Source organism: Centroberyx gerrardi, chromosome 21 (genome assembly GCF_048128805.1).
Source record: "Centroberyx gerrardi isolate f3 chromosome 21, fCenGer3.hap1.cur.20231027, whole genome shotgun sequence".
NCBI classification, from domain to species: Eukaryota; Metazoa; Chordata; class Actinopteri; order Beryciformes; family Berycidae; genus Centroberyx; species Centroberyx gerrardi.
Genome location: NC_136017.1, coordinates 10,114,380 through 10,137,890, shown reverse-complemented (window position 1 = coordinate 10,137,890; position 23,511 = coordinate 10,114,380). Strand labels below are relative to the sequence as shown.

Genomic DNA, 23,511 nt, shown 5'->3' with positions numbered 1-23,511 from the left:
AGAGCTTGTACTCTATTTGCTGATAAGTGCTGCAATGTGATATTTCAAGTAATGTTGTTTGTGCCCATAAAGTTTTTACTTGACTACTGACCCTGCCACCTCCCACCCTCCCATAATTCCACTTCCTCTTTACTTCCTATTTCCTCTCTCTCCTGATTTGCTAGTGTCTCGCTCCTGGATGGCTGGGGGTATGGCTTCAGCTTTTCCTTTAAGTTACTGTTTATGACTGCAATGATGTATCCTTACTGTGGCATGCCTTGAAGCTGCGCATGCAATCTCTCATCCTCAGCTGTCTGTTTCTCTGTCCTTGACTCTCAATCACTGTACTGTACTTTGTGAAAAGGGGGAAAAATAGTGCCACCTTCCTCCGCTGGCTCACGCGGCTGAATCAGCGATTCTCTCTTTTTCACTTTTAATCACTCTCATCAGGCAACGTGTCGGTGTGTGTAGTGCTGTCACATGTATTGTCGCAGTGTTGGATGTATTCACGAGAACCAGGGGGTTCATTTCTGAGAATCCCTGTTTGTAATTATGCAATGTAGGGAACTTTGCATAGTATGACAAGTGAACGTTTTGTTTATTCAGTAACACACTGGTTGTGTCCCGGCTCATTCTCCACAAGATAGATGAATGGATTGACTAACTGTGTAAAGTTGCATTCTTTGATTGTGCATTGAGTCATTCTTTTCTTTCACCAACAGTGTTCTTCATTACCTTTTAATGAGAAACTTTGAAAGGCCTGTTCATCCTAGAGGGGTCAAGCAGAGGGTGTAGAGTTTGTGTTTCAGTATCTGTTGTATTCCCGGTGTTGTGTTGTGGTTGAACTCACTCCAAAGTAAGGGCCACTCCATGCTCACTACCCATGTCACAACAATCACAAATGAGCACTAGACTTCTCTGCTGTCGATTCGGAACACTCACATTAGATCAACAATAACCCAACCTTAGTACTTAGACGGCAGCAACTCCCAATGATGACATTCACTCTCTGTCTCTTTCTCCCTTTCTCTCTCTCTCTCTCTCTCTCTCTCTCCCTCTCTCTCCCTCTCCCTCTCAGGACCGCTCAACCAGATCAAGTCCAGCTTGCTCGGCTCCACCTCCGACTCCAACCTCAACAAGTACAGCACCATCAACAAGATCCCCCTCATCACGCTCAACTTCTCCGAGGCCAACAACGAGAAGAAGTGCCCCTCCCCTCCGTCCTCTGAGAAAACCATCATCGCCCCCAAAGTCAAAGACCGCACACACAACGTCACCGACAAGGTCACGCAGGTGAGAGGACAACCACGCAAGTGATCCCCTTCAAAATCAAGGAAAAAACTCTGAATTTGCGAGCGTTTTTGGATACTGTAGCCTAACCCTCTACTTGAATTCATATGAAAAATCACAGTCCTTACAGATGCCCTACTCCTATCTCTTTTCAAGTATAACACATTTTGGGAACAATCATGGTAGCATATTGCCTGTTTCTCGCAGTGTACAGTACAAAATGTACTGTTGGAACTACTTTACAAGTAATCCAATGTCAATTTGGGGACACACGAAGATCCTACATTAACCAAATGAGTTTCAAATGGGAAATACAGCTGATATGTGTGTGTGTGATTTACAAAGACCACTTGATTTTGAACCCTTTTTAGTTGCTTAGGCCCTTACTAGTACTTAACACTTAAATATCTACCAATGGACTTGTCTGCTCTACAATACACTAGTGCCACGACTACATATGGCTATAGGACCATGCTCAAATGATCTACATAGAACATTTATGTTGCTTCATACAACAGGTCGTTTCAGCCAAGCAATCTTTCCAACCTGTTCCAACCACGTTCAAATTCTCATAAAACACGTGTAACTCTTTGGTAATTAGTGAGGTAATTAGCAATCCTTCCTGTTCTCCCCTGTTTTTTCTTATGTACAGGACATTTTACTGCTTTGAAGAAAACCTTTCAGACAGCCCACGTGTGTTGGTAACTGTTGTATAAAAGCCATAATATCTGTGAGTTCTTTTATGATGAGTAAGTTCTTTTATGGGTATTTTGGTGCTGCTAAAGTGTTCTTGGCCACTGACTGGCATAGGGGAAATTATCAATTAAGAACAGTGAATGGACTGAAACTTGGTAATGAGCAATTATTACATTAGTTTGCATGTCTAAATTATTCATTCCACTGATCAATTCCTGCCAAATCATCGCCAGTGATTGAAGTCGTGCAGACTGCAGTGGAGAGTCATCGGAATTCAATAGTCATATTCATCAAAATATCATTCATTATCATCACACATCACACTTTCACAGATCGAGTAGCCAATCAACTCAGCAGATTGCACCCGCATTGCACCCCTCCCACCACCTGCCCTCTGCTGCGTCCGGCCCCAGGATGATTAATTGAAACTCAAGGGGTCTGAATACGTAAAACAGCCGAGGTGTCTATCACCGGTGCGGTTGATAATCAAGGATACTCTTACCGCTGCCAGACAGTGTCCAGAGCTCGAGCCACATCTCTAGAGTTACGGACAGGGTTAGAGGTCATTCTCACCTTCCCCGCCAGTGCTGAGAAACACCAGAGAGAAGGCAAGGACTGTAGTTAATGTATTCCCAGGAGTGGGCCGAAGTTGCCCCAAACCACCGATCGGGTCTCAGTTTTGCATTTTCCCCATTAACGGTGTAACGGATAGAGGGCGCGGAAATTGACCCCAATTCTCACTCAAGGACAGCTTCACCCAAAGGCCTTAGAGTTGGACCCAGGGGCCGGGACACAGCAGACCACCAGTGCATCACGCTGACCTCTCTGTCCTCTGATAGGGTCCTGTAGCTCTCAAGTAGAAGACGGGCCGGGCTTGTTATGTGGCTCTAATGGAGTTTTGTAACACGGGCTAGACTAGAGGACTCTTCCTTAAAAACCAATTGGTGTTGTCACAGAAACTAAGTGCATCCTCTGCTTTGTAATTGGGTGATGTGTGTGTGCTTGTGTGTGTGTGAGAGTGTGTGCGTGTATACACACACACTTAAGTGCACCCTAGCAGTACCTTGAATGAAATCAAATGTTTTTGAAAGTCAAAGTGTTTGATAGAGAAATGACCTGATTTGTGCCTTTTAGACATTCGAAGATACAGTCCTAATCATCCAGTTAATAGATACGCTACATACTGTATTGTCACAATGTTAATACTTAATGCCCTCCTCCTACCTTCAGTATAAAATTATTGCCCTGCCCGAAAATAAGCTGTAAAAATGCAAGCCGCTGCTGATACATCAGTAGCTTGTCTTGTGCTTTTGTGGCCGCAACACCCCCGACCGTCTTCCCCCACTGCCTATTACTGAGCATATGGCTTTCAACTCAGACTATTCTTCCTGTTTTTTCTCGCCGCATGCTGCTAAACATCACAATTATCATGGTAACAAATAGATAAATAAGGCAGAAGGAGGTTGCGCTGCATCCCCATTATCCACAGTTTAGGTCTCTGAACAATTCTCTAGACATCTGACTGTGAGGATCACAATGCAGCAGCAGATGTCTAGGAACCAACTCTCTCTCCTCTGAGTCAGTTTGAAGCCGTGATCAAGGCGGGAGAACAGACACGTTCTCCCCTGGCCTTGGCTGCCTCACAGCTACCACAGGCAGATGGAGGGTTGACCCAGGAAGCTGGTCAACTGAGGAGGCAGAGCAGCCTCACAGCTCACATGCTGTTTCTTACATCTTGAATGCCTTAGTACATGTACCTATTTGAATATCTCAGATGCCTACTACTTTCACTTACATGTGCAGTGTCTAAATTCAAACTTGCTGGGGTTACCCGCAGCTTCAGTTTGAGATACCTCGTTTGTTGCCGTTGGAAAAGAACGCGATTGAAGTACTTCCACTTTATGAATGTTGAATCAAGCCAGTGGCGTGTGCATCTGGTAGCATCTGTTAGCATCTGTTAGCATGGTTGTGAACGTCAAGTGGCATGTTATGCAGGAGGCATGTTATGCAGGAGGCCACGTGATTAGCCACAGAAACATGAAAGAACACTCCACTCTTATAAATAATACTCCGGGTCTGACGGTGCAGACCAACAAGAACCGCAGAAGAGAGAAAGCTAATGCTCATTTGCATAGCTTTTGAACCCACGCCAAACATGGAATGAGCCTTCCATTATCCCACAAGAGAGAGTTCATTTGCGCCAAGCGCAGATAACTACAGTAGGTGTGTTAAATAATTAAGATGGGATCTTTTATTTAGAAACAGATTGGCTACAACACGTTAAGCCAGAACTGTCATTCTGCCAACCAACTGACTCCTCCCAGGCTTCCTAGCAGGCCTTGGGGTAATGTATCCATGCATGCCGAGAGCTGTTGGTCTAGTGCAGGGTTACCATCTTGTTTGTATCATCATTATTGATCATAGACTGTGTGATGCATGGAAGTGGAACTGTGACTCTCTGTATTTGTGCATGTATAACCTAATGAGATAAGATGAGAGGAGATTTGCTTTATTAATCCCAAACGGAAACCTAGGTATGTGTAGGTTTGTCTGCTCGTTTGTTCATATGTGTGTTTCAGTGTCCGTTACCGCTTTCACGCTCGCCTCTACCAGGAATCCATTTCAGAAATCGGAAATCTGTGAAAGTCAGCAGCACCTTACACATTAGGATGCAACCATAATGAAATAACTGCTTGAAACACCCGCTTTTAATGGCGTAGCCAGCCTGATGAATAATAGAACACTTTCTCTCTGTCTGTCCTTTGGCTTCTGATCGATTTAAAAGGTTATCCCATATCGGAGGGTCACAGTGTTTGACCCGTCATCACGCAGAGGGCAGGAGTTTCTAATAACCGATTCAATTATTAACACTTCAGCCTTTTCGTCCTGCTGTTCCTTCATTCTTGCCTCCCTATATATCATCCCTCTATCCCTCCATGCTCTCCTCTCAATCACAGGGGTTATGCAGGTGACCAGGGCAGAGATAAGGGGGCATGCAATTGGTGATGGATGTCAAAATAGAGCCTTCATTTAAGGCTCTTCTCCTCGCTTTCATACTCTCGCTCGCTGACACAGGACCACATAGTAATTGCCTCTCTGCCCTTGAGGTTTATGCATTTTACCTATCCCTCTCCCCGCGCCTTTCTCCTTGGAGCTATGATAATCAGTAGTGAAAGAGCCACAACCTGAAAATTCACGGCTACTGAAGTGTTAGACACTCAAATGAATGGATGTAGCGGCCGCCCGCGCTATAATTACCTCTGTGTCATTGAGACGCTCATCCGAAATGGTCCATTACTCTGCTGTAATATTGATGTTAAAAGTTATCCGGGTATATATGGTAACTGGAATAACATGGATAGTGATGATGACACCCAGGATCGCAGGAATGGATTATGCCACGATCGTTGATGCAAAACACTGTGTGAGTTTTCCCTTGGTACAATCCACACTGTGTTTTTTTACCTGCAACTGTTTTATGTTCTGTCCAATGTTTTTAAGGCAAATTCTGCACGACTTCCAAGATATTTCTGTCACACAACTGATCATCACACAAAGTTTCAGTATTCCCACAACAGGAGCTATAATCTAAGGATTTTCTCAAGGTTATGAGACAAGATCACTGGCCTGAAACAGTCTTCTAGTGTGGGCTATGTGCAAAAAATGTTTTATGCATAGTTAGAATTCAAATGATTATGCTAGAAGCAGTTTTTTCATTTTGTTTCATCCTTCACTTACTGCATGAATGATTTCTTTTGGGGAATGGGAAACTTATGCCTTCAGTAATCTGCTTGTTTTCAGGTTTTCACTTAGTTAGCAGAGGATTGCACATAGTGTACAATCCTAATACTGAAGTTCAGCCCCTTCAGCAAGATTATTCATCACAGTTTAACAAACATGACCTTTACTAAGCCTAATCTTTAGTCATATACCATAATTTAATTCCATTTACTAATGTCCAATAGAACTTAAAGGCAATGATATGCTAATGAGCACTTTTCCTTCTAGTGAATACCATATTTTCTTATCATATCATCTTATAATCTTATTGACTTTAACCCCATTTTCTTGAACCATGGAGTATTTTTAAGGTTCCCTTGCTGTTCAACATACTAACATCATCTAAATGGAATTTTCTGTTTGTGTACTATTCAATCTAAGAGGAGGTCTTTTATGCAGACAGAGAATCTCGGCACAGTTTCGCTTCCCTAACAACACCAACATTGCACCGTCAACCAAGGCACTTAGCTCTCTAAACATGATCCTGTAGCAAACACCATGCTTTTGCACTGCTTACTTCAATATGTCATATTTTGGGTGGTTGAGAGCAGTGCAAATGGCAAATTGAACTAGCGCCAGTAAAATGAATCCTCTTTTTCTTCGACTTCACTTCATTGTAGTAAATTGATTCATTCTCTGTCTTCCTCTCCAGGTTCTTTCGCTGGGAGCAGACGTGCTGCCTGAGTACAAGCTCCAGACTCCACGCATTGACAAGTGGACCATCCTCCACTACAGCCCCTTCAAAGCTGTATGGGACTGGCTGATCCTGCTGCTGGTCATCTACACGGCCATCTTCACGCCCTACTCCGCCGCCTTCCTCCTCAACGACATCGAGGAGCAGAGGAGGCGCGAGTGCGGCTACTCCTGCTCGCCGCTCAACGTGGTGGACCTGATAGTGGACATCATGTTCATCGTGGACATCCTCATCAACTTCAGGACCACCTACGTCAACGTCAATGAAGAGGTGGTCAGCCACCCGGCCAAGATTGCCATCCACTACTTTAAAGGCTGGTTCCTCATCGACATGGTGGCCGCCATCCCCTTCGACCTGCTCATCTTCGGCTCAGGATCCGATGAGGTAAGATGGGGGAATCAATTATTCAGTTAAACAGTCAATATGGGGTATGGGTATAATGATGCAGTAAATGTCACAATTATCTCAGAATCAATCAATGAATCAATGAATCAGTCAATCAACTTTGACAGGTTTATCATACCATCATTTAGCAGATTGGAGTTTCAGTTATACAAACATTTCTTGGAGGCAGAAATAATTTCATTAGTTGAGTTAAACCTCAGTGGGCAGAGCCAAAGAACCACAGTGTTTTTTTGGAGTTAGCTAACTGGTAAACTTCAATGTTAAAGAAGAAACTCTGGCCAAAATATAAATAAACAATATAAAACATAATGACTTATTTTTTTTATTCATTCATGACCATGATCATGACGTTGGAAGGTCAGCAGCTAGCTAACTAGCTTACCTAGATAGCTATAGGCTAGTATGGCTAGTTGGAACTTGGAAGGTCAGCTAGGCTAACTAGCTAACCTAGATAACTTCATATGGCTAGATTGTATTTTTCCAGTTAATACCAATTAAGAGCACCAGATTTCTACCTCCTCTCTTACCCTTTGCCTTTTTCAGTCTAAAATCTGCGGTTCTTTGCCTCTGCACATCGAGGTTTAACTCATCCAATGAGATTATTTCTGCTTCCAGAACACGTTTAGGCTACCTGATATAAATGAAAATGTCCATCTCAATTGTTGGTACACATTGTTACACAACAAAGCTGCAGAGAATCAATGCCTGCTCGGTTACTCCTGTGTCATGACGTGAGGCCGCAGCTCCAGCAGTAGTTTTCCTGCGCTGTTTCCTGGAGTGTTTAGACTTACTAACCCAAACTGACGCTGGGTTGTCACATCTGTTTCCCTCCTCCCTCTCTTCATCACAGCCAGACTGGAAGGCCTCGGGCAATCCAAATCAGTTAAAAGGTCTCAGCCTCCCTAACCACTCTGCCTGCGAGAAACTATTTTGTTCTCGTACGTCTGAGGGAGATGGCTTACCAAGTTATCTAATGCTCGGAGAGAGGGGTTTAGAGAGTGCAAGGAGAAGTGAGCAACAAAGGACACAGAAACTCAGAACAAAAGTAAGCTGGAATGCTTTTGTGTGCTGAGCTTCTGCATACAGACCTGGGTCAAACAGTGTTTGCAAATAATCGTTTACGTTTGTTTTAACGTGTCAGGCAAGTTGTCAATCACAGAACACTAAAATACACTAAATCGACTTTCAAATACTTCCATCTGATTGTCTAAACTTTCTGGTGCAAGTTAGCAAAAACGAATCAGTTAATTTATGAGTAATGAATGAATTACTTAGCAAATACTGTTTTATCCAGGTCTGACACCTACTTGCTCGATTTTCTCTTTAAATTAAGAACGGTGGAACCAAAACGAGAGAAGGAGCAACCGAGCTACCAAAACGTGTGAAAATGCCAGATGCCAGGATGCATGATGTAACATTCCCCTAGAAAAAAAAACAGCTTTTGCCAAAAATGACAGACGATTGTGTGTGTTGAGGGCGAGGCCCCAATGTCAGTCTGTTGGTTTGCAGAGTCATTATTTACCATTAGGTGTGTGGTCCTGTGAGGGAGCCCAGGGCGAGAGGCTGGCAGTGAGTGGCAGGTGGAGAAAAAAGAGCAGACAGCTGAGCGACGCCACGGCACGATGTATGTCCTCGTCATGCAACCAGATGAGCGGTGTAGCGACAGAATGTGTGTTCTCGTAACAGCATGTGTCCAAAGCACATCAGCATCAGGATGAGCAGAACTTCGTAAAGTGACAAAATGTTTTATTTTTGGCTCCTCCTCTCAAGTTGAAATGACAGAGCCAGGTACGGTTTTAGCTCTTGTCTTTTGGGTGCATTATTTTAGCTCTTTTTGTGCAGAGACAGGGACTATTTTTAGACATTATCTCGTGCACCTTTGTTGCCTGGAAACCATCTTCGACAATATGTTAAGATTTTGCTGATGTCATTAGAAACGTGGCACGTTGAAACCTCCCCAGGGAGATTCTTTTAATTTTTTAGTCAGTGTAGAATTTCAGCATTGTTGGCTGGCAAGCAAAAAGAAATGTTGTGGTGCTGAATTTACCTAAAGTCATTTGAGCTCCTAGTCATTTTCATGTCAATGTCTTGTTATGATAAGAGATTATTTGCCTACTGTTTGTCCACATCCACTTGTACGCACTGTTCGAATCTGACTCGCCCCCCTCTGAGGTAATTGCAAATTATGGAGGTTTAAAAATCTACCCTAAACCAGAATCTAAATATGTTCCTTGGGTCTTGGGCAGGTTAGTCTAGACTTGTGTACATGAACAAGTAAAACCGAAAGCTTTTAAAGTCACACTGAAATTAAAAATGACTTTTTGATACCATACACCTATGTGACAATTTCTGCCAAAAAAAATTTAAAAAAATGTATTCTATTGTATTTTTTTTATATATCAAAATGTCATTACTTTTACTTCCAACCAATAAAACCATCAGAGATTTTGGAACAACCCTCCGCCCCTCCCATCAAATAGAACTGTGTTTCTCTCCCATTGGTTTACGCTTTTGAAAGATCCCTCCCCGCATTATGTCCCGCCCCAACAAACTGTTTCAATGGGAAATACTGTACATCACACTAAGGAAGCAAGATGCTCACAAAATGTGGTTTCATTGTGACTTTAACTAAGCCAAGACTCCCAATCCAAGATGTCATTAAGTTAGTCATCAACTTTATGGACACTGTATACCCAGGGTGATTTTCCTTTGGATATGAATTTTCTGGTTCAGTACTCCTAAACACTCACATGACATAAAGCTCATTTGGTGCACAGTAATAAATTAACAACGCAAACATTCTCTGAGTTTGACGTCAGGCTCCCATTTGTTGTCAGTGAAGCATTTTCAGGAAGTATCTCTTGATAATATCAAAGATTGGTATTGATTAGATCCTAACCTTGGGAGAGAGTTGTTTTGTTCACATGTATATTAAAGAACAAAAGAACCACATGCACAAATTCTCTTTTATGCTGGATTTTCCTTATGCATTTTCATGCAAATGAACCGAGCTTTATTCAAATTTTTCCTCACGTTCAAACTTTCTCTTTGTCTCATCAGCAGAGAGTAAAATATGCATTGTTTTGCCTTTGGTCGAAGCAGACTGTGTGCAGAATTGCACTCCGACTCGATTATGCTACACTACCTGCAGCAACGGCTGTGCTAAACAAAGAAGAAAGAGGAGGCAGATTCAGTGTAACAAGCAGCCCCCTCAAACTCACTTCTGCCCTGCTGTAACTGTGAGCCCGGCGAGAATAGACACGCAGAGTTGTTTTGTAAAGCCTCGTACAACTACTCACTCAGAAGATAATGTTCGAGTGATTTTAGGTGTGTGCAATCTGTTTGTTGTCTTTCGGGTCTGATGAACAAGCCAACAAATGTTGTGGAACTGTGCACCTACAGTGTGCAGCAGGAATATGAAAACTTGTGATGTGTGGTATTGACAGCAGCTGGGTTCCCTAGATGGATTAATACAATTTTATATTGTTATTACTTAAACCCTATCTTGTGATGTTCTATCTATGGCATTATTGTGCTATTTATGCCATATTTAGCACTGGATTGGGCCAGTAAAGGATGAGTCAGGAATATTTCAGCATGTTCTCATACAATGTTGATGTATGATAGCTTATGAAAAGTTATGCACTCTTGATTCGTACTACGTCTACACATTTGATTCGTACTATACCTATGTATTTGATTTTGTACAATACCCACGCATGGCCAGCCTCATCACTACAGTTAAGGTTAGGGTTAAGATGAGGCAACTAAAACAACATAGGTTAAGGTTAGGTTTAGGTACCTATAAAACAATTTGGTTAAGGTAAGGTTTTTATCATGAATGATCCTGGTTCAATGTGTCATATGTATATATGAATATGTATGTGAGTGAGTTACTTTCTGGATTCGTGAGGTGCTTTGCATCTAAAACCTTCTACTGAAAATTAAACTTAACTCACTGCAGAAAGCTTATGCTGTCCATGTAAATGCTATTTCAACATCAAACTACTGCCTGTTTCAGTCACATGAGGCCTCCCTCCTGTTTCACTCAATTCTAGAATATCATACTAAATTACAGTGCAGAACTTTTTGTAACTACGACTATCAGTGGGAATTTCATATGAGAACAGCCTGAATATTTAATATCTTGGTGTGCCTTAAAGTCTCCAGTATCAGAAGGTTAGTTCACAACTTTGTTTGGCTTTTGATGTTGTAAAGTGGCCAGACAAGCCGGGGAAGCCATGTGGGCAGATGGCGGGAGAGATATCTGGTGGATACGTTTTATACAGCTGGCTGCTAATGGAGGCTTTAGCTACGCTCCTCAGCCCCAAACCCCTCCGACTTACTGTAAGCCCAGATTTTAATCAACATTACATTGTGTGGGCTTCATCATACAGCCTCCATACAGTGTATGTGTTGTGTCATCTTTGCAGGTCACGCAATGAGAGTCAGCAGCGCTACACCTAAGGCAGCTCTCAAAATACGTTCATGAGATCATTTTTTCTGTTTCTATATGATTCATCCTCAGTTCTCACTGTAAGGGCGCCGGCTGAGAGCTCAGCTGTGAATGATTGCGGTGATTTAGGGGAGAGATTGGAAGGATGGAGGCTCTTTAATGGACCCATCAGAAGGAGCTACAGCACTCCTCACTACCATGACGGAGACACACTGTGGCTCATAAATCATCCGTCTTCCAAAAAAACATCCCCAAGCCCCCTTTCCTGCTTTTAATACCTGGAATAAGTAATGTCATATTTACTCTCACCTGTAAACGAGGCGTTGGCGTAAATAAGCAAGTAGAGACGTGAGGACCCACAACTGCTGTAGGAGGTGGCGGGTAATGATTTCCCCCAAGGATATTAGGATAATTGTCAGGCGCGATGGGGAGTGGAAGGACCTATTAGCATTCCCTAAGTCTCACTTATTGTGTTTACAGATTGTGCGACACTAATAGATCAGGACTTGTATATGGCTGTACGCTGCTCTCCCCTCCCCACCTCCCCTCCCTCAGTCTGCGTGTTAATTTAGTCAGGCTCGAAAATGGAGACGGGAGGATTAAAGTGCTGTGAATTAAACAGAACAGAAGGCGGTGTGTGTATATTGTATACACGCGGGTCTGTGTTTGTGTCTTTGTGGTTGTGTGTGCGTCTGTGCGTGTGTGTGTGTGTGCGCATGCATTTTGAGGGTCTGCTTAGATGCTGTGTTTTTCTTCCCACTGACTGGCTGTGAGCTCTGCGAGGCTTTGACAAAGTTTCCAAGTCACTGGTATTTTGGCTTTTTTAGAGCTAATTTTGCCGTCGTCATTTACCGTCTTTCAATAGCCCTTCATGATTAGCCAATAGATGAATCACCGCACGCTGCCTCTCTCTCATACGCTTATTTGCATGCCAATCTGTTCCGCCAGAAGCCAGTTCCATAGTGACTTTCATGTTTCACAGAGCCACGGGCGGCAGCGGCTTAGTCAGTCAAGTTGGGTTGACGCTTTGAGATCTGTTTACGCCTGCAGGAAGGATCCACTATCCGGTCTGTGTCTCCCGCAACTGTGTAGGACATGTGGCTTGTGAATAAGATTAAGCATTTCCCATCTACATATGTTTTTCAGTCGCTAATCCTGAGCTGAACTGCCTCTTGACCCCGACCCTTAACCTTTGGCACTGAAAGAAGACAAACAGCTTGTTCACTTTGCTCGAATGCCGGGAAAAGGTTGTTTACGATGTCTAGAGCTGCCTGCATCATTCATGGGGGATGACATGTTTCCTTGTTTACAGTTACAAGTGACCATAGTTGACTGGATCTTGTATGCTGTATTTCTGTTTGTGTGTTTTCCACCCTAGACCACCACTCTGATTGGTCTGCTGAAGACGGCCCGCCTCCTGCGGCTGGTGCGCGTCGCCCGTAAGCTGGACCGCTATTCGGAGTACGGGGCCGCCGTCCTCATGCTGCTCATGTGTATCTTTGCCCTCATCGCCCATTGGCTGGCCTGTATCTGGTACGCCATCGGCAACGTGGAGAAACCTTACCTGGAGCACAAGATTGGCTGGTTGGACAACCTGGGCGTGTCCATAGGTGACGCCTTTTATTGTTTGATCATGGTAGTTCATTGTGTCAGTTATCTGCTATTTTAGCATGCTCAAACAAAGGTTTTAACTAAATACACTGGAAATACATTAAGGAGCCTTGTTGAGAGTCATTTTGATGCCAAACACACAAAGGTAGAACATCATTATTGTTTAATTCAGAATATGCTGTATTACTGTTGGGATATTTACAGGAAAAAAGTACAACTACAGCGACCCCAGCTCGGGCCCATCCATCAAAGATAAGTACGTCACAGCGCTCTACTTCACCTTCAGCAGTTTGACCAGCGTGGGCTTTGGGAACGTCTCCCCCAACACCAACTCTGAGAAGATCTTCTCCATCTGCGTCATGCTCATCGGATGTGAGTGACATCTGAGCCAGAGTGCATATTTTGAAGTACAGTGTAACCTTGTTTGTCTGAAACGGTCCATAATCAGGGGCGAGTAAGAGAAGAAGGCTCAGAACACTTAAAGCCGCGGTAGGCAGGATTTCTCATCTTGTTGGAATTGAGCAAAAGTAATCCCCATAATGAGAGGACATTTTTAAGTATGCGAATACTACTATTTCAAAATCTCAGCAATATTAATAGTGCCACTGCTCGGCTATTTGCTTTTTAAAATAAATTTAGAGCCTCAAGCATGAGACAAGGCAAACTGTGAAGCCGGAGGGTGTAGCCCGAGGTCGTCAATCATCCTCCTGCACGCTGCAGGCTTTTTTATTTATTTATTTATTTATTTTAAACCTGGTTGAGACCTGCCTATAGTGAAAGTTAAATGTGTTGATAATAATCAGCAACCAGGTTATTTTAAATATGTAATGTGCATACATGTAGTTGCTGACTAGCTCTTTATATTTGCAGCACAAAATGCTTTCAGTTGCTTTTAACTGGAAACAGAGGAAACTGCAACACATAGTTGTTGTTTTGTTTTTTGTTTTGCATTGCTGCATTTGTGACCCACTTCTGTCTTTCTGAACAGAGATGAATTTGCCTATTATTCTTAATTTGGTGACATGTGTGAGTTAATTCTGGGTTGCTAGTTATACTACCTCCATTGTTCATAACACTGCCATTTCTATGACATCTCATGACCTTTGAATTGCAGAGTTGACATTTTGGTGCAAAAAATAAAAAAATCTGTTATATAATGCAACTCTACAACCAGATCTTTACATGTGACTGAACATAGATTTTTGAGAATGTTTATTTAAGGTGGTACAACATGCTCATTCTAGCATTTCATACAAATAAATGTCCATCTTGCTACTCTCTATAGCCGGTTGATATAACACAATTCTGATTCAACCTATACCCAGTTCATGAAAGCTTTTAGGCTGGCTATATATCGTGCAACTTCAATGCTACAGTTTTTTGCCTCTACAGGATGTTAAAACATTTATCCTGTCCAAACTACTCTGACTACAGGAGTAGTCAGAGTAGTTGTGATCGGTCCGTGTCTTTATCAGGCATTTTGCAAAGGCAGGAATAATGCACACTGCAGGACTGGTAGATGTTCACCTGTATGGCTTCTCTCCCAGCTCTCATGTACGCCAGTATCTTTGGGAACGTGTCGGCCATCATCCAGAGGTTGTATTCGGGTACGGCCAGATACCACCTCCAGATGCTGCGGGTCAAAGAATTCATCCGCTTCCACCAGATCCCCAACCCACTGCGGCAGAGGCTGGAGGAGTACTTCCAACATGCCTGGTCGTACACCAACGGCATTGACATGAACATGGTACGAGAGGGTGTGTGTGTACCAGGGTGTGCTTAGTTGGGAGGGGGGGTTCTTTATTTGGAAGCCTCCTTTCACAATAACAAAAAAATGAAACAAAAAAGTTAGTTAAATCTTGTTTTTTTCTGCCGCTTTTCTTTCCTGATGTACTTTTCATTTGTTGTTTTCACTGAGTTTGAACTCTCTTGTCCCCAAAAACGCTCTTAACCACATCGACGATCTCGCTTCGTCGTTGCCATAATATAATGTTTTCATCATGATTATACTGTGCAATGTTTAATCATAGCCGCTAATTGAACGAAAGCCACAGTTGCTGCTTTTGCACACGCAGCGCAGTAACGCTGGCTTTCCTCATCATGATCCTGTTCATGGTACTTATATAAATTTGTCTTTTCCATGTCTGCCTCATGTCAAATGGAATGACCGCACCACTCTGGTAAGAGCAGGAGGTACATGTGTTCACAGAACTAATGTTGATATGAATGTGCCTCAGTAGTCCAGCCTCATCTAGCTGTGTCTGATGCTAGTAGTGGAATGCTGTGAGCTGTAGCCCTTAGTCATACTGTGTACATTACAGATAAAACGTAGCATTACTCTTAAAGGTTTGAGTAGATCACTGTGTCATTATAGTCCAATGAGTGCATGTTATTTGAGGCTATGCTCCCTCAGTTTCTTCTGAGATGTTACCTAACTTTCTGCACATAATCATACTGTACATAAACACACAACCATACTGTAAAAAGCCCTTGTGATGCCACATCATAGATGGATTTACAGTATCTACTTAGTGCATGCCGGTTAGTCCAGCAGGTCAATAACACTGGATGTTTCTTGCAGGCCACGGTTGTCTATCACCGATAGACTTGCATGTGGCCTGCCTCAAGGTCGTTTTTTGCATGAAATCTGTGTATTCAAACACAACCCCATGATATTCATCTGGTACCAGAGACAGTGAATCACGCCTGTGGAAGTGGGCACAGCCTCGCCGGGCACTGCCAGGTTTCCCTCCCACTGTGGGAGGCTTGGCTCTATGCTCCGCGGTGGCACCTGCACTTGCCAAATGTTGTTCAATCTTTCCTTTCCAAATCTACTGACCAGTTTTTGTTCTACTAAGCAACAAAAAAAGCCTGTCAGAGCCAGAAAACCAGTTCAGGCTACATTTCTGCTGTGCTTGTGTCATTAGCACATTGTGTTTTATGTGAAGATGACAAAGGATAAGAAATGTGTTTTCTTGTTCAGCTGTCCCTTTTGTGTCCTTGAAGCCCTCTCCTTGCCTTCCAGTGTCTGTTATGGTGTCAGAGATAAAAAACAGTCAGTTCACATTGTCCAAGTAACATTAGTTGTTTTGTCAGTGGTCACTATATCTTTGTCTGTAAAGGGTAAGTGTATGATATTATAAATCCATAAATATGCATTAGAAAGCCCTCTCATAAAAGTCATGGTTTTGATATTAAACATGTTAAATGTTAAATTTAATGTTAAATGTTAAAAAGGCTAAAACACTTTCATGAATATTTTTCATTATATTTTCAATGATCTCTCAGGCTAACTCAGTTTTGAGGTAAGTCCTGTGTATGGTTAGTGATGCTTGACTAACCTGATCAGGTTGAGTCAAGCTTGAATATTTGTTGGTTTTTTGACATTACATAGCAGATCATGGGTCAGAGTATTGAGGAATGTTTGAATAAACCGACATTCTTTGAGACAAGATTGAATATATATTTTTTTAACTTTTTGTTGTTACATAATATATCATGGTTGAGAGTGTAGTTTTATCATCGCAGCACATGAAGGCTCTGAGACTCCCCAAGAAATATGTCCAACCATTTACAAACAAGAGAGAAAACATATTTTATACCAAATATCAAATCTGTGTTTTGAGTTTGTGGTGTCGTTAATCTGCAGGAGCTGCAATCCCTAAATGTTCTGTCTTGTCTCTCATCTAAAGCTGCCAAGAGGCTCAGCAAAACAGTAAATAGTATTTTTTGTAGATAGACAGCGCAGTCCATTTCTACTGCAGGGTTTAGGTTTTGAGATGAAGGAAAAACCACAGATGGCAATTGTATCAAAATTCTCTGGAAATCCAGTCAATCTGACCCGCTCGGCCCAACAACACACTTTTAAAGCTTCTGCACATCACAGCACTGACATCTTTTGAACACGCTCCTTCCCCATCCTGTCTGACCGTGTTCCTGTCTGCTTTGACTTCACACCCAGGTCCTGAAGGGTTTCCCAGAGTGCCTGCAGGCGGATATTTGCCTCCACCTCAACAAGAACCTCCTGCAGGGCTGCAAGGCGTTTCGCGGAGCCACCAAGGGTTGCCTCCGAGCCCTGGCCATGAGGTTCAAGACCACCCACGCACCGCCCGGAGACACGCTCGTCCACTCCGGAGACGTGCTCACCGCGCTCTACTTCATCTCCCGCGGCTCCATCGAGATCCTCAAGGATGACGTCGTAGTGGCCATCCTGGGTGGGTCTGCTGTACACATCAAGATGAACCGTGTTTGTGTGTTTCATTGAGGAGATTCAGTACACTGCTCTGTATAGGAGTGACCTTTGTATTACTTGTTATCTGATCCACTGGGTTGGCGTCGGCGCTTATTGGGATATTAAGTAATCTGACCTTATGAGTTATGGTGGCCTGTAATTGACACAAACAAGTCAAATTTTCACAATAGAGGTGAGCAAGCCAGCTTTTTAGAGCAGAGCTCCAACAGAAACGTCTAGTGAAGAGCTAATATATCATGATGCAAAATACTATAAGAATACAGCTTTGTCTTTGGCTTGATAACGAGGCTTTTCGGCCTTCGCAGCTAAAATACCTTGCGACACCGGTTGCTCGCTCGTGGCACCGTCCTCCATCGATCATCACTTGAAAATGTGTGTAGGCGGAGGGGGTTGGGAGTGCTTTGAAATTCCAATGAGCGGGGAAAAGTAAAGTGCAGGCTGAAACGTGACTTTTGAAAGCCAGAAATCTCAGCACCTGGCAAAGTAATCATTGAGTCATTGCCACTGATCAACAATCTTATCAACTTCCCGCAGATATATTATGGTAATTTAGTGCTATGGGGCAGTAAAAATCGTATGAATTGCGGAGCCATCTTAAATGATTTCTTCATGCGTGATATGAGGTTTTCTGTGCTTTATTGTGATGGAAGGAGTTGTCATTATGCCTGTGGTGAGCTTGATATTAAAAAACGGCGTTCTTAAACACGTGCGCACTCTCCTGATAGTAGAAACCTAGTGACATCCACTCAGCACCCATGTTCCCAAGACAGCCAAGCGTTTCTAACGAGCCTAGTGAATTCTGTTGTTCATCTGAGTGAACTAGTGAGAAGTTCGAAAACGCTTCTAAGGAACCACAGCGTTACAAGTCTTAATAGTCGTGTCATTACGCAGCCTAGTTAGCTTTGCCCGAGCTCACCTCCATTAGGGTAGACGCGGGTGGGCCGTCTGAACGAAGATGGCTCCGCTCTGTTGCGATATGGCTGGGTTGGCAGCTGAGATCTCTATTGGTTATGTTCTAATGACTTACTTCAAAGAACATTGCGATTGCTGCCGCCTCACCGTCGGGCCTCAGATGAGAGGGAGAGGACAGGAGCGAGTGGAGGAGGACATGTGGTGGGATGAGGGCAAGAGAGGATATGTGTTAATGAAGAAAGGAGAGCATGATGGCTTGCAAATAGAGATGGATTACAATAGAAATAGGGACGGGAGAGAGAGAGGAGCAGGTGGGTGGAGTAGAGAGAGAGAGAAAAAAAGATGTAAGAAGAGAAAAAGAGGGGGCGGATCGAGGAATTCAGGAGAGAAGGTAAGTGACAGAGGGGGGAAAGAGAGCCTCGGAGAGCGAGAGGGAGGCAGGGAGAGTTTTATAGGATGGTTTATTATGCTATCTGATTGTCAGCTCGCTGTGATGGAGTGCTTGATGATAGGAGCCACTGAGCCGCATGGCATTATTGACAGCCTCCAAATGTAATCAGAGTAAATCTCCTCATCTCCTGTTTCTCTTCCTCTCCCCACCTCTCTCTCTCTTTCTCTCTCTCTATCTATCTCTCTCTCCATGCTTCTGTCTTTCCCTCTCATCCTAGCCGCCACAGGCAGGTGCACCAGGCTAAGCCTTTTTTTTTTTTTTTTTTAACATGTCTGTTTTTCACCCAGCCAATAAGGTTTGGCAAAAAACCGATGACACAATAGGGTCACGATGAGTAAGAAGCATGGGTGTTGAAGGAGTAGGTTACATAGCAACTCAGCACATTTACTCCACTATGGCTGCAGAATTTCCACATTTCCACACTATCATGCCTCTACTACCATTTCCATACGGTCGTGTATCACGCTAATATGCACACGCTGTTGCTTCCACTGTTCGGATAATCATCAAACTGCTATTACTTCAGCATATGCAATGCTACCAGTCGAAACCATGAATGTATAAGTAGGAAATGGAAATGATGGATTATCATCAAATGGCTCAATTTGCAAAACCGAGGAAAAAGGATCAATTTTCTCCTCTGCACACATCAATAACACACTGAATAGATACTTTAGCAGAATGTGCAGATTTTCATAATGCATAAGGCTTAATAAGATTTAATAAAAGCTAGTGGAGAGTCATTCCTGGCTTTACCACACAAAGACACACTACCACCCCTGCCCTCCTCCTCTTCCTACACACACACACACACACACACACACACTCACTCTTCTGCTGAATTCAGACTAAAGGGAGCACGGTAAACCCTGTGGTCATTCCATGTAGGTCATTTCTGACTAAAGAGAGGAAGGAATGTATGGACAGTGTGACTTCCATGCAGACCTACTGGCCTCCTGTAAATCCTTTTTTAGATGACTCTGCTGCCCTTTAGCCTCTTTTGCATTCGAGCGCTTTATGCCAGCTGGCCCGCCTCTTTATAGGTCATTGCATACTGTACCGTCTAATTACATGTTCGACCAGAAACCTAATGAACAGCGGGTAAGGTTGCTTTTTTCCCCCCACTGTAGATGTCCCATTGTTCCTCGATAAGAATGCCAAGAATAGATAAGCACAGAAAGGCTTATGGGATTAATTATCTGGGAGGAGATAGTTACTTCGAATTGATTGCTCACCTCTCACCTCCCCCCCCGCTCCCCCCCCTCCGCCCTCTTCTCCCTCAGGTAAGAACGACATCTTCGGCGAGATGATCCACCTGTACGCCAAGCCGGGGAAGTCCATTGCGGACGTGCGGGCGCTGAGCTACTGCGACCTCCACACCATCCAGAGGGAGGAGATCCTGGAGGTGCTGGACATGTATCCCGAGTTCGCCGACCACTTCCTCACCAACCTGGAGCTGACCTTTGACCTCCGCGATGACAACACCAAGGTAAATCGGCACTGGGCCTTCAAAACACTTTCCCCTCTCAGATTATAACGAGGATATTTAGGCTGCACCGTTGGGTATTTCTATCTATGAAATGGATTTATTACTGAGGCCCTTATTCAAAATGAATCTTGATACTGCTACTTCTTAGTGAGGATGGTCTTTGCAGTACCCATTAACTTAAGTTATACAGTGTCTTCCTTGTATCGTATCTCCGCCATGACTTGCCCATCTAAATTGGATGAATGCCCTTTCAATTCATTCTCTTTAGTGCTTCAATTTGTCCAGAAATGGCTGTATGAATGAAAGAGTAATGGCTGATTTAGGCATTTTCCTTTAAACTGCCATTTGCTGGCGGACAAGAATGAGAGATAGTGAGTCTTAGTCAAGTACTTAGGGTGGGGCGGATATTACAGACAGACTTGATGTAGGCTGTAATTATGATGAATTGAGTGAAATTGAGAGATGCGTGAGGCCTGTGGCATTATATGAAAGGGAATCCAAATGTTAGTGAGTGCTTGTTTTATTTATTTATATTTGTTTAAAGACACAGGGCAAGCCAGTTAAAGGAATAGTTCACCCAAAAATGAAAATTCTGTCATTATCTGAAAACACTGGTGAAGCTTGTGTGTCAATATAACACACAGCGAGTTTGGTAGTGCTGCTCTGTATGAGCTTTCTCCAAAAGAACTAAAGTGGCTGGGTCCTGGCTCTTTAGAGAAAAAAAACAGGAAAACATGACCATAAAATTACTCCAAACAGCTCATGCAGCATAATCCAAGTGTTCTGAAGCCAAAAGTCCAATATTTACCTCATTATCTCCTAGATTTTCTGCACTTGTTCTGCACCGCGCCAACCGTCACAACAGCAGCAAGCAGATGCTGCCTTCAAATGCTGTCAGAAATATTGTTGCTACGGGTAGAGCGAGCTTGAACGACCCAATAAAGTGGTAAATACAAATGGGAAGGTCAGATTTTACATGATACCCAAGATGCCAAGATGTGACATTCTGGCGCTTCCTGGTGGCTCAGTGGTCTCAGGTGCATGAAGACTCTTTCCTCTTTCGTCTGTCTAATAAAAGAAAATGGGAAAAAATAGAACAGAAAGACATTCTCACTCTTAGGTGTCACACATAGCAACAACCTTTAGCCAATATACTTAATATTGTTATGTTATTTCTGACTAAAAAGTACTTGAATAGACAAGGAGTTGTATTTACGACTCGGAAGTAGGAGCAGAAATTCTAGGAGATAATGAGGTAAATATTGGACTCTTGGCTTCAGAACACTTATTTTTATAATTATTATTAGGACTATGCTGCACAAGCTGTTTGGAATAATTTTATGGTCATTTTTTCTCTCTTTTCTCTCTTCTTGGAACTCTGAAGGACCAGGACCCAGCCACTTTAGTTCTTTTGGCTGATACAGAACAGTGCTACCAAACTCTGGCTACCAAAACTAGATTAACTATTCCTTTAATGTTGGCATTTTTATTTATTTCATTGAGTTGGAGTTGGGACGGCACAGGAGAAAAAGTTCCGGCGGGATTCAGTCAAAGACAGGGGAGGAACTTGGGCTCCAACAACAACACATCATGTTTTTGATATTCTCTAGTTAAATAAATATAGATTTTAATGGACAGTGTGTGGCTTCCATATATTTTGTACATCTAGGATTCGATCCTAGGCCAATAGGGTCACATTTAACACAGTGTTTTTTCAAGTACATGTGTGTTAGTGCCTGCATGTGTGTATCTACTGTGTCATTATATAGCTGTCTCACATGGCTCAGTCTGGTCATACACTCTGTTCTGTCCCTTGTTTATAGGCCACCTACCCACAAGCCAATAATTCTGACATGGATGAAGTCAAGTGTCGAAGACGGGCGTCCTACAAAAGGAAATCCTCCACAGGTCAGGTTGAGACAGAATCCCTTCCAAGACCACAATGAGTACTGCTGTTACAGGGCTTCCTGAATTGTAAGATCTAGTACTGTTAGCCGTGTGCTGGGATGAATTCACATCTGGGAGCTCCCAACTATGATAAATTTCAGGATTCTGGCACATTTGGTGCTCACTTGGTTACCTCAATGTTCAAAACAAAGATAGGACTAACAATCGCGTCAGTGCTCCCTACACTCTCTTTCTCTATTGCAGGGAACTTTTCTTTCTGGGAAATTAAAAATGTTAGTCTCTCATCCCAGGACACAGTGTCAAACATATTGTGAGTCTTATCATGTGGGGATCCGGTGCCAGAATTTTTCCCACAGCCTATTTTGAGTCCCAATCAGTAGTTTAAGAAACCAGGCTGTACTGCGATGCCTCCTGGCGGTGTTGTGGGCCTTATAACATTGAAATATCTATAATGGGATGTGCCCACTTAAAAACCCCAATAGCACAGCCACACTCAACCCATTCCCTTCCCTCTAACATCTAAGCCAGCTATGTAGGTGCTCACCCTAGCTTAGTAGTACAAGGGATAGTTGCATCAGGCCCTGCTTATTTTGGTAAGGAAATATGTATATTCAAATCAGTTACACTTTAGATAAACACAGCAGCCTCCCTGCCTCCAGACTGTAGGGCAGCTTTCAAAACGGCAGAATTCGCCGTGTTTGAGCGAGAGCCGCTCGCACCGTGGGAGCAGTTGTAATTTGAGTTCTAACAGCTAGGAGAGTTGGGACTTGGAGACAGAGCCTCCACACAGCAGCACTCAGCAGTTTGGCATCGATTCAGGCAAATCTAATTGGTCACCATGGATACGGGCCCTCAGAATACAGTATCACCACTTCCCAATATAACACAAGCGAAGACAGAGAATGTACTTAACAATCCATTTCACAGCACAGCAGCCGGCATATCCTGCCCAAATTCATCAGGTGTGCATATTTCTGCTTCAGATCGATGAAAGTGCAAGCAGATGAGCACGCGCATTGATTTACTGTTCATTTAATCGCGCATAAAAAGTGATTATCACTTGCACAACACGATAAATCTCAAGCAGTTTTTAATTACGGTACATAAAAGTCTGGCTGATAAATGATAAATTCGGCCTGTAGCGTTGTTTGGACTCATCTCAACCCCAAAGCAAATCGCACTTCCACCTGTTGTCAAAGATAATGAGGCTGTATGACAAACCGAACCCCCCCAAGAGGAAGTCTCAGCAACCCCCCACCCCCAACATATTTAGTGATCGCCACCTCCACCCCTCTTCCAGGCGGCCACAACAAGGACCCGGCGGCCACGTACTGCGACACCAAGCGGGAGAGGCAGCTGTACGCCTCCTCGGCAGCGGAGGGGAGGAGAGAGAGAGACTCCACAGAGGAAGGGGAGGAGGAGGAGGAGGAGGAGGGCAGGGAGGAGGAGGAGGAGCAGAGGCCGCTGTGCTCGGGCGTGCTGGGATACCCGGTGGTTCGGGACCACACCCTGGGCCTCGGGCTGAGCAGCGCTCCGGACGCGCAGGCTGAGGACGGCGCACAGAGCCAGCCGTATAAAGGTGAGACGA

At 43.5% G+C, this 23,511-nt stretch overlaps 1 protein-coding gene across 1 annotated transcript in view; it reads left to right on the top strand.

The window, feature by feature from the left end:
• LOC139917692 (voltage-gated inwardly rectifying potassium channel KCNH7-like) overlaps positions 1-23,511 on the top strand; it is a 67,673-nt gene that overhangs the window by 36,603 nt on the left and 7,559 nt on the right. The window contains exons 6-15 of the mRNA XM_071906864.2: positions 165-188; positions 1,058-1,272; positions 6,398-6,823; positions 12,679-12,910; positions 13,116-13,283; positions 14,459-14,658; positions 16,873-17,125; positions 19,810-20,015; positions 21,839-21,923; positions 23,224-23,502. Coding sequence (XP_071762965.1) covers positions 165-188; positions 1,058-1,272; positions 6,398-6,823; positions 12,679-12,910; positions 13,116-13,283; positions 14,459-14,658; positions 16,873-17,125; positions 19,810-20,015; positions 21,839-21,923; positions 23,224-23,502 — 2,088 coding nt within the window. The remainder of the gene's footprint in view (positions 1-164; positions 189-1,057; positions 1,273-6,397; positions 6,824-12,678; positions 12,911-13,115; positions 13,284-14,458; positions 14,659-16,872; positions 17,126-19,809; positions 20,016-21,838; positions 21,924-23,223; positions 23,503-23,511) is intronic.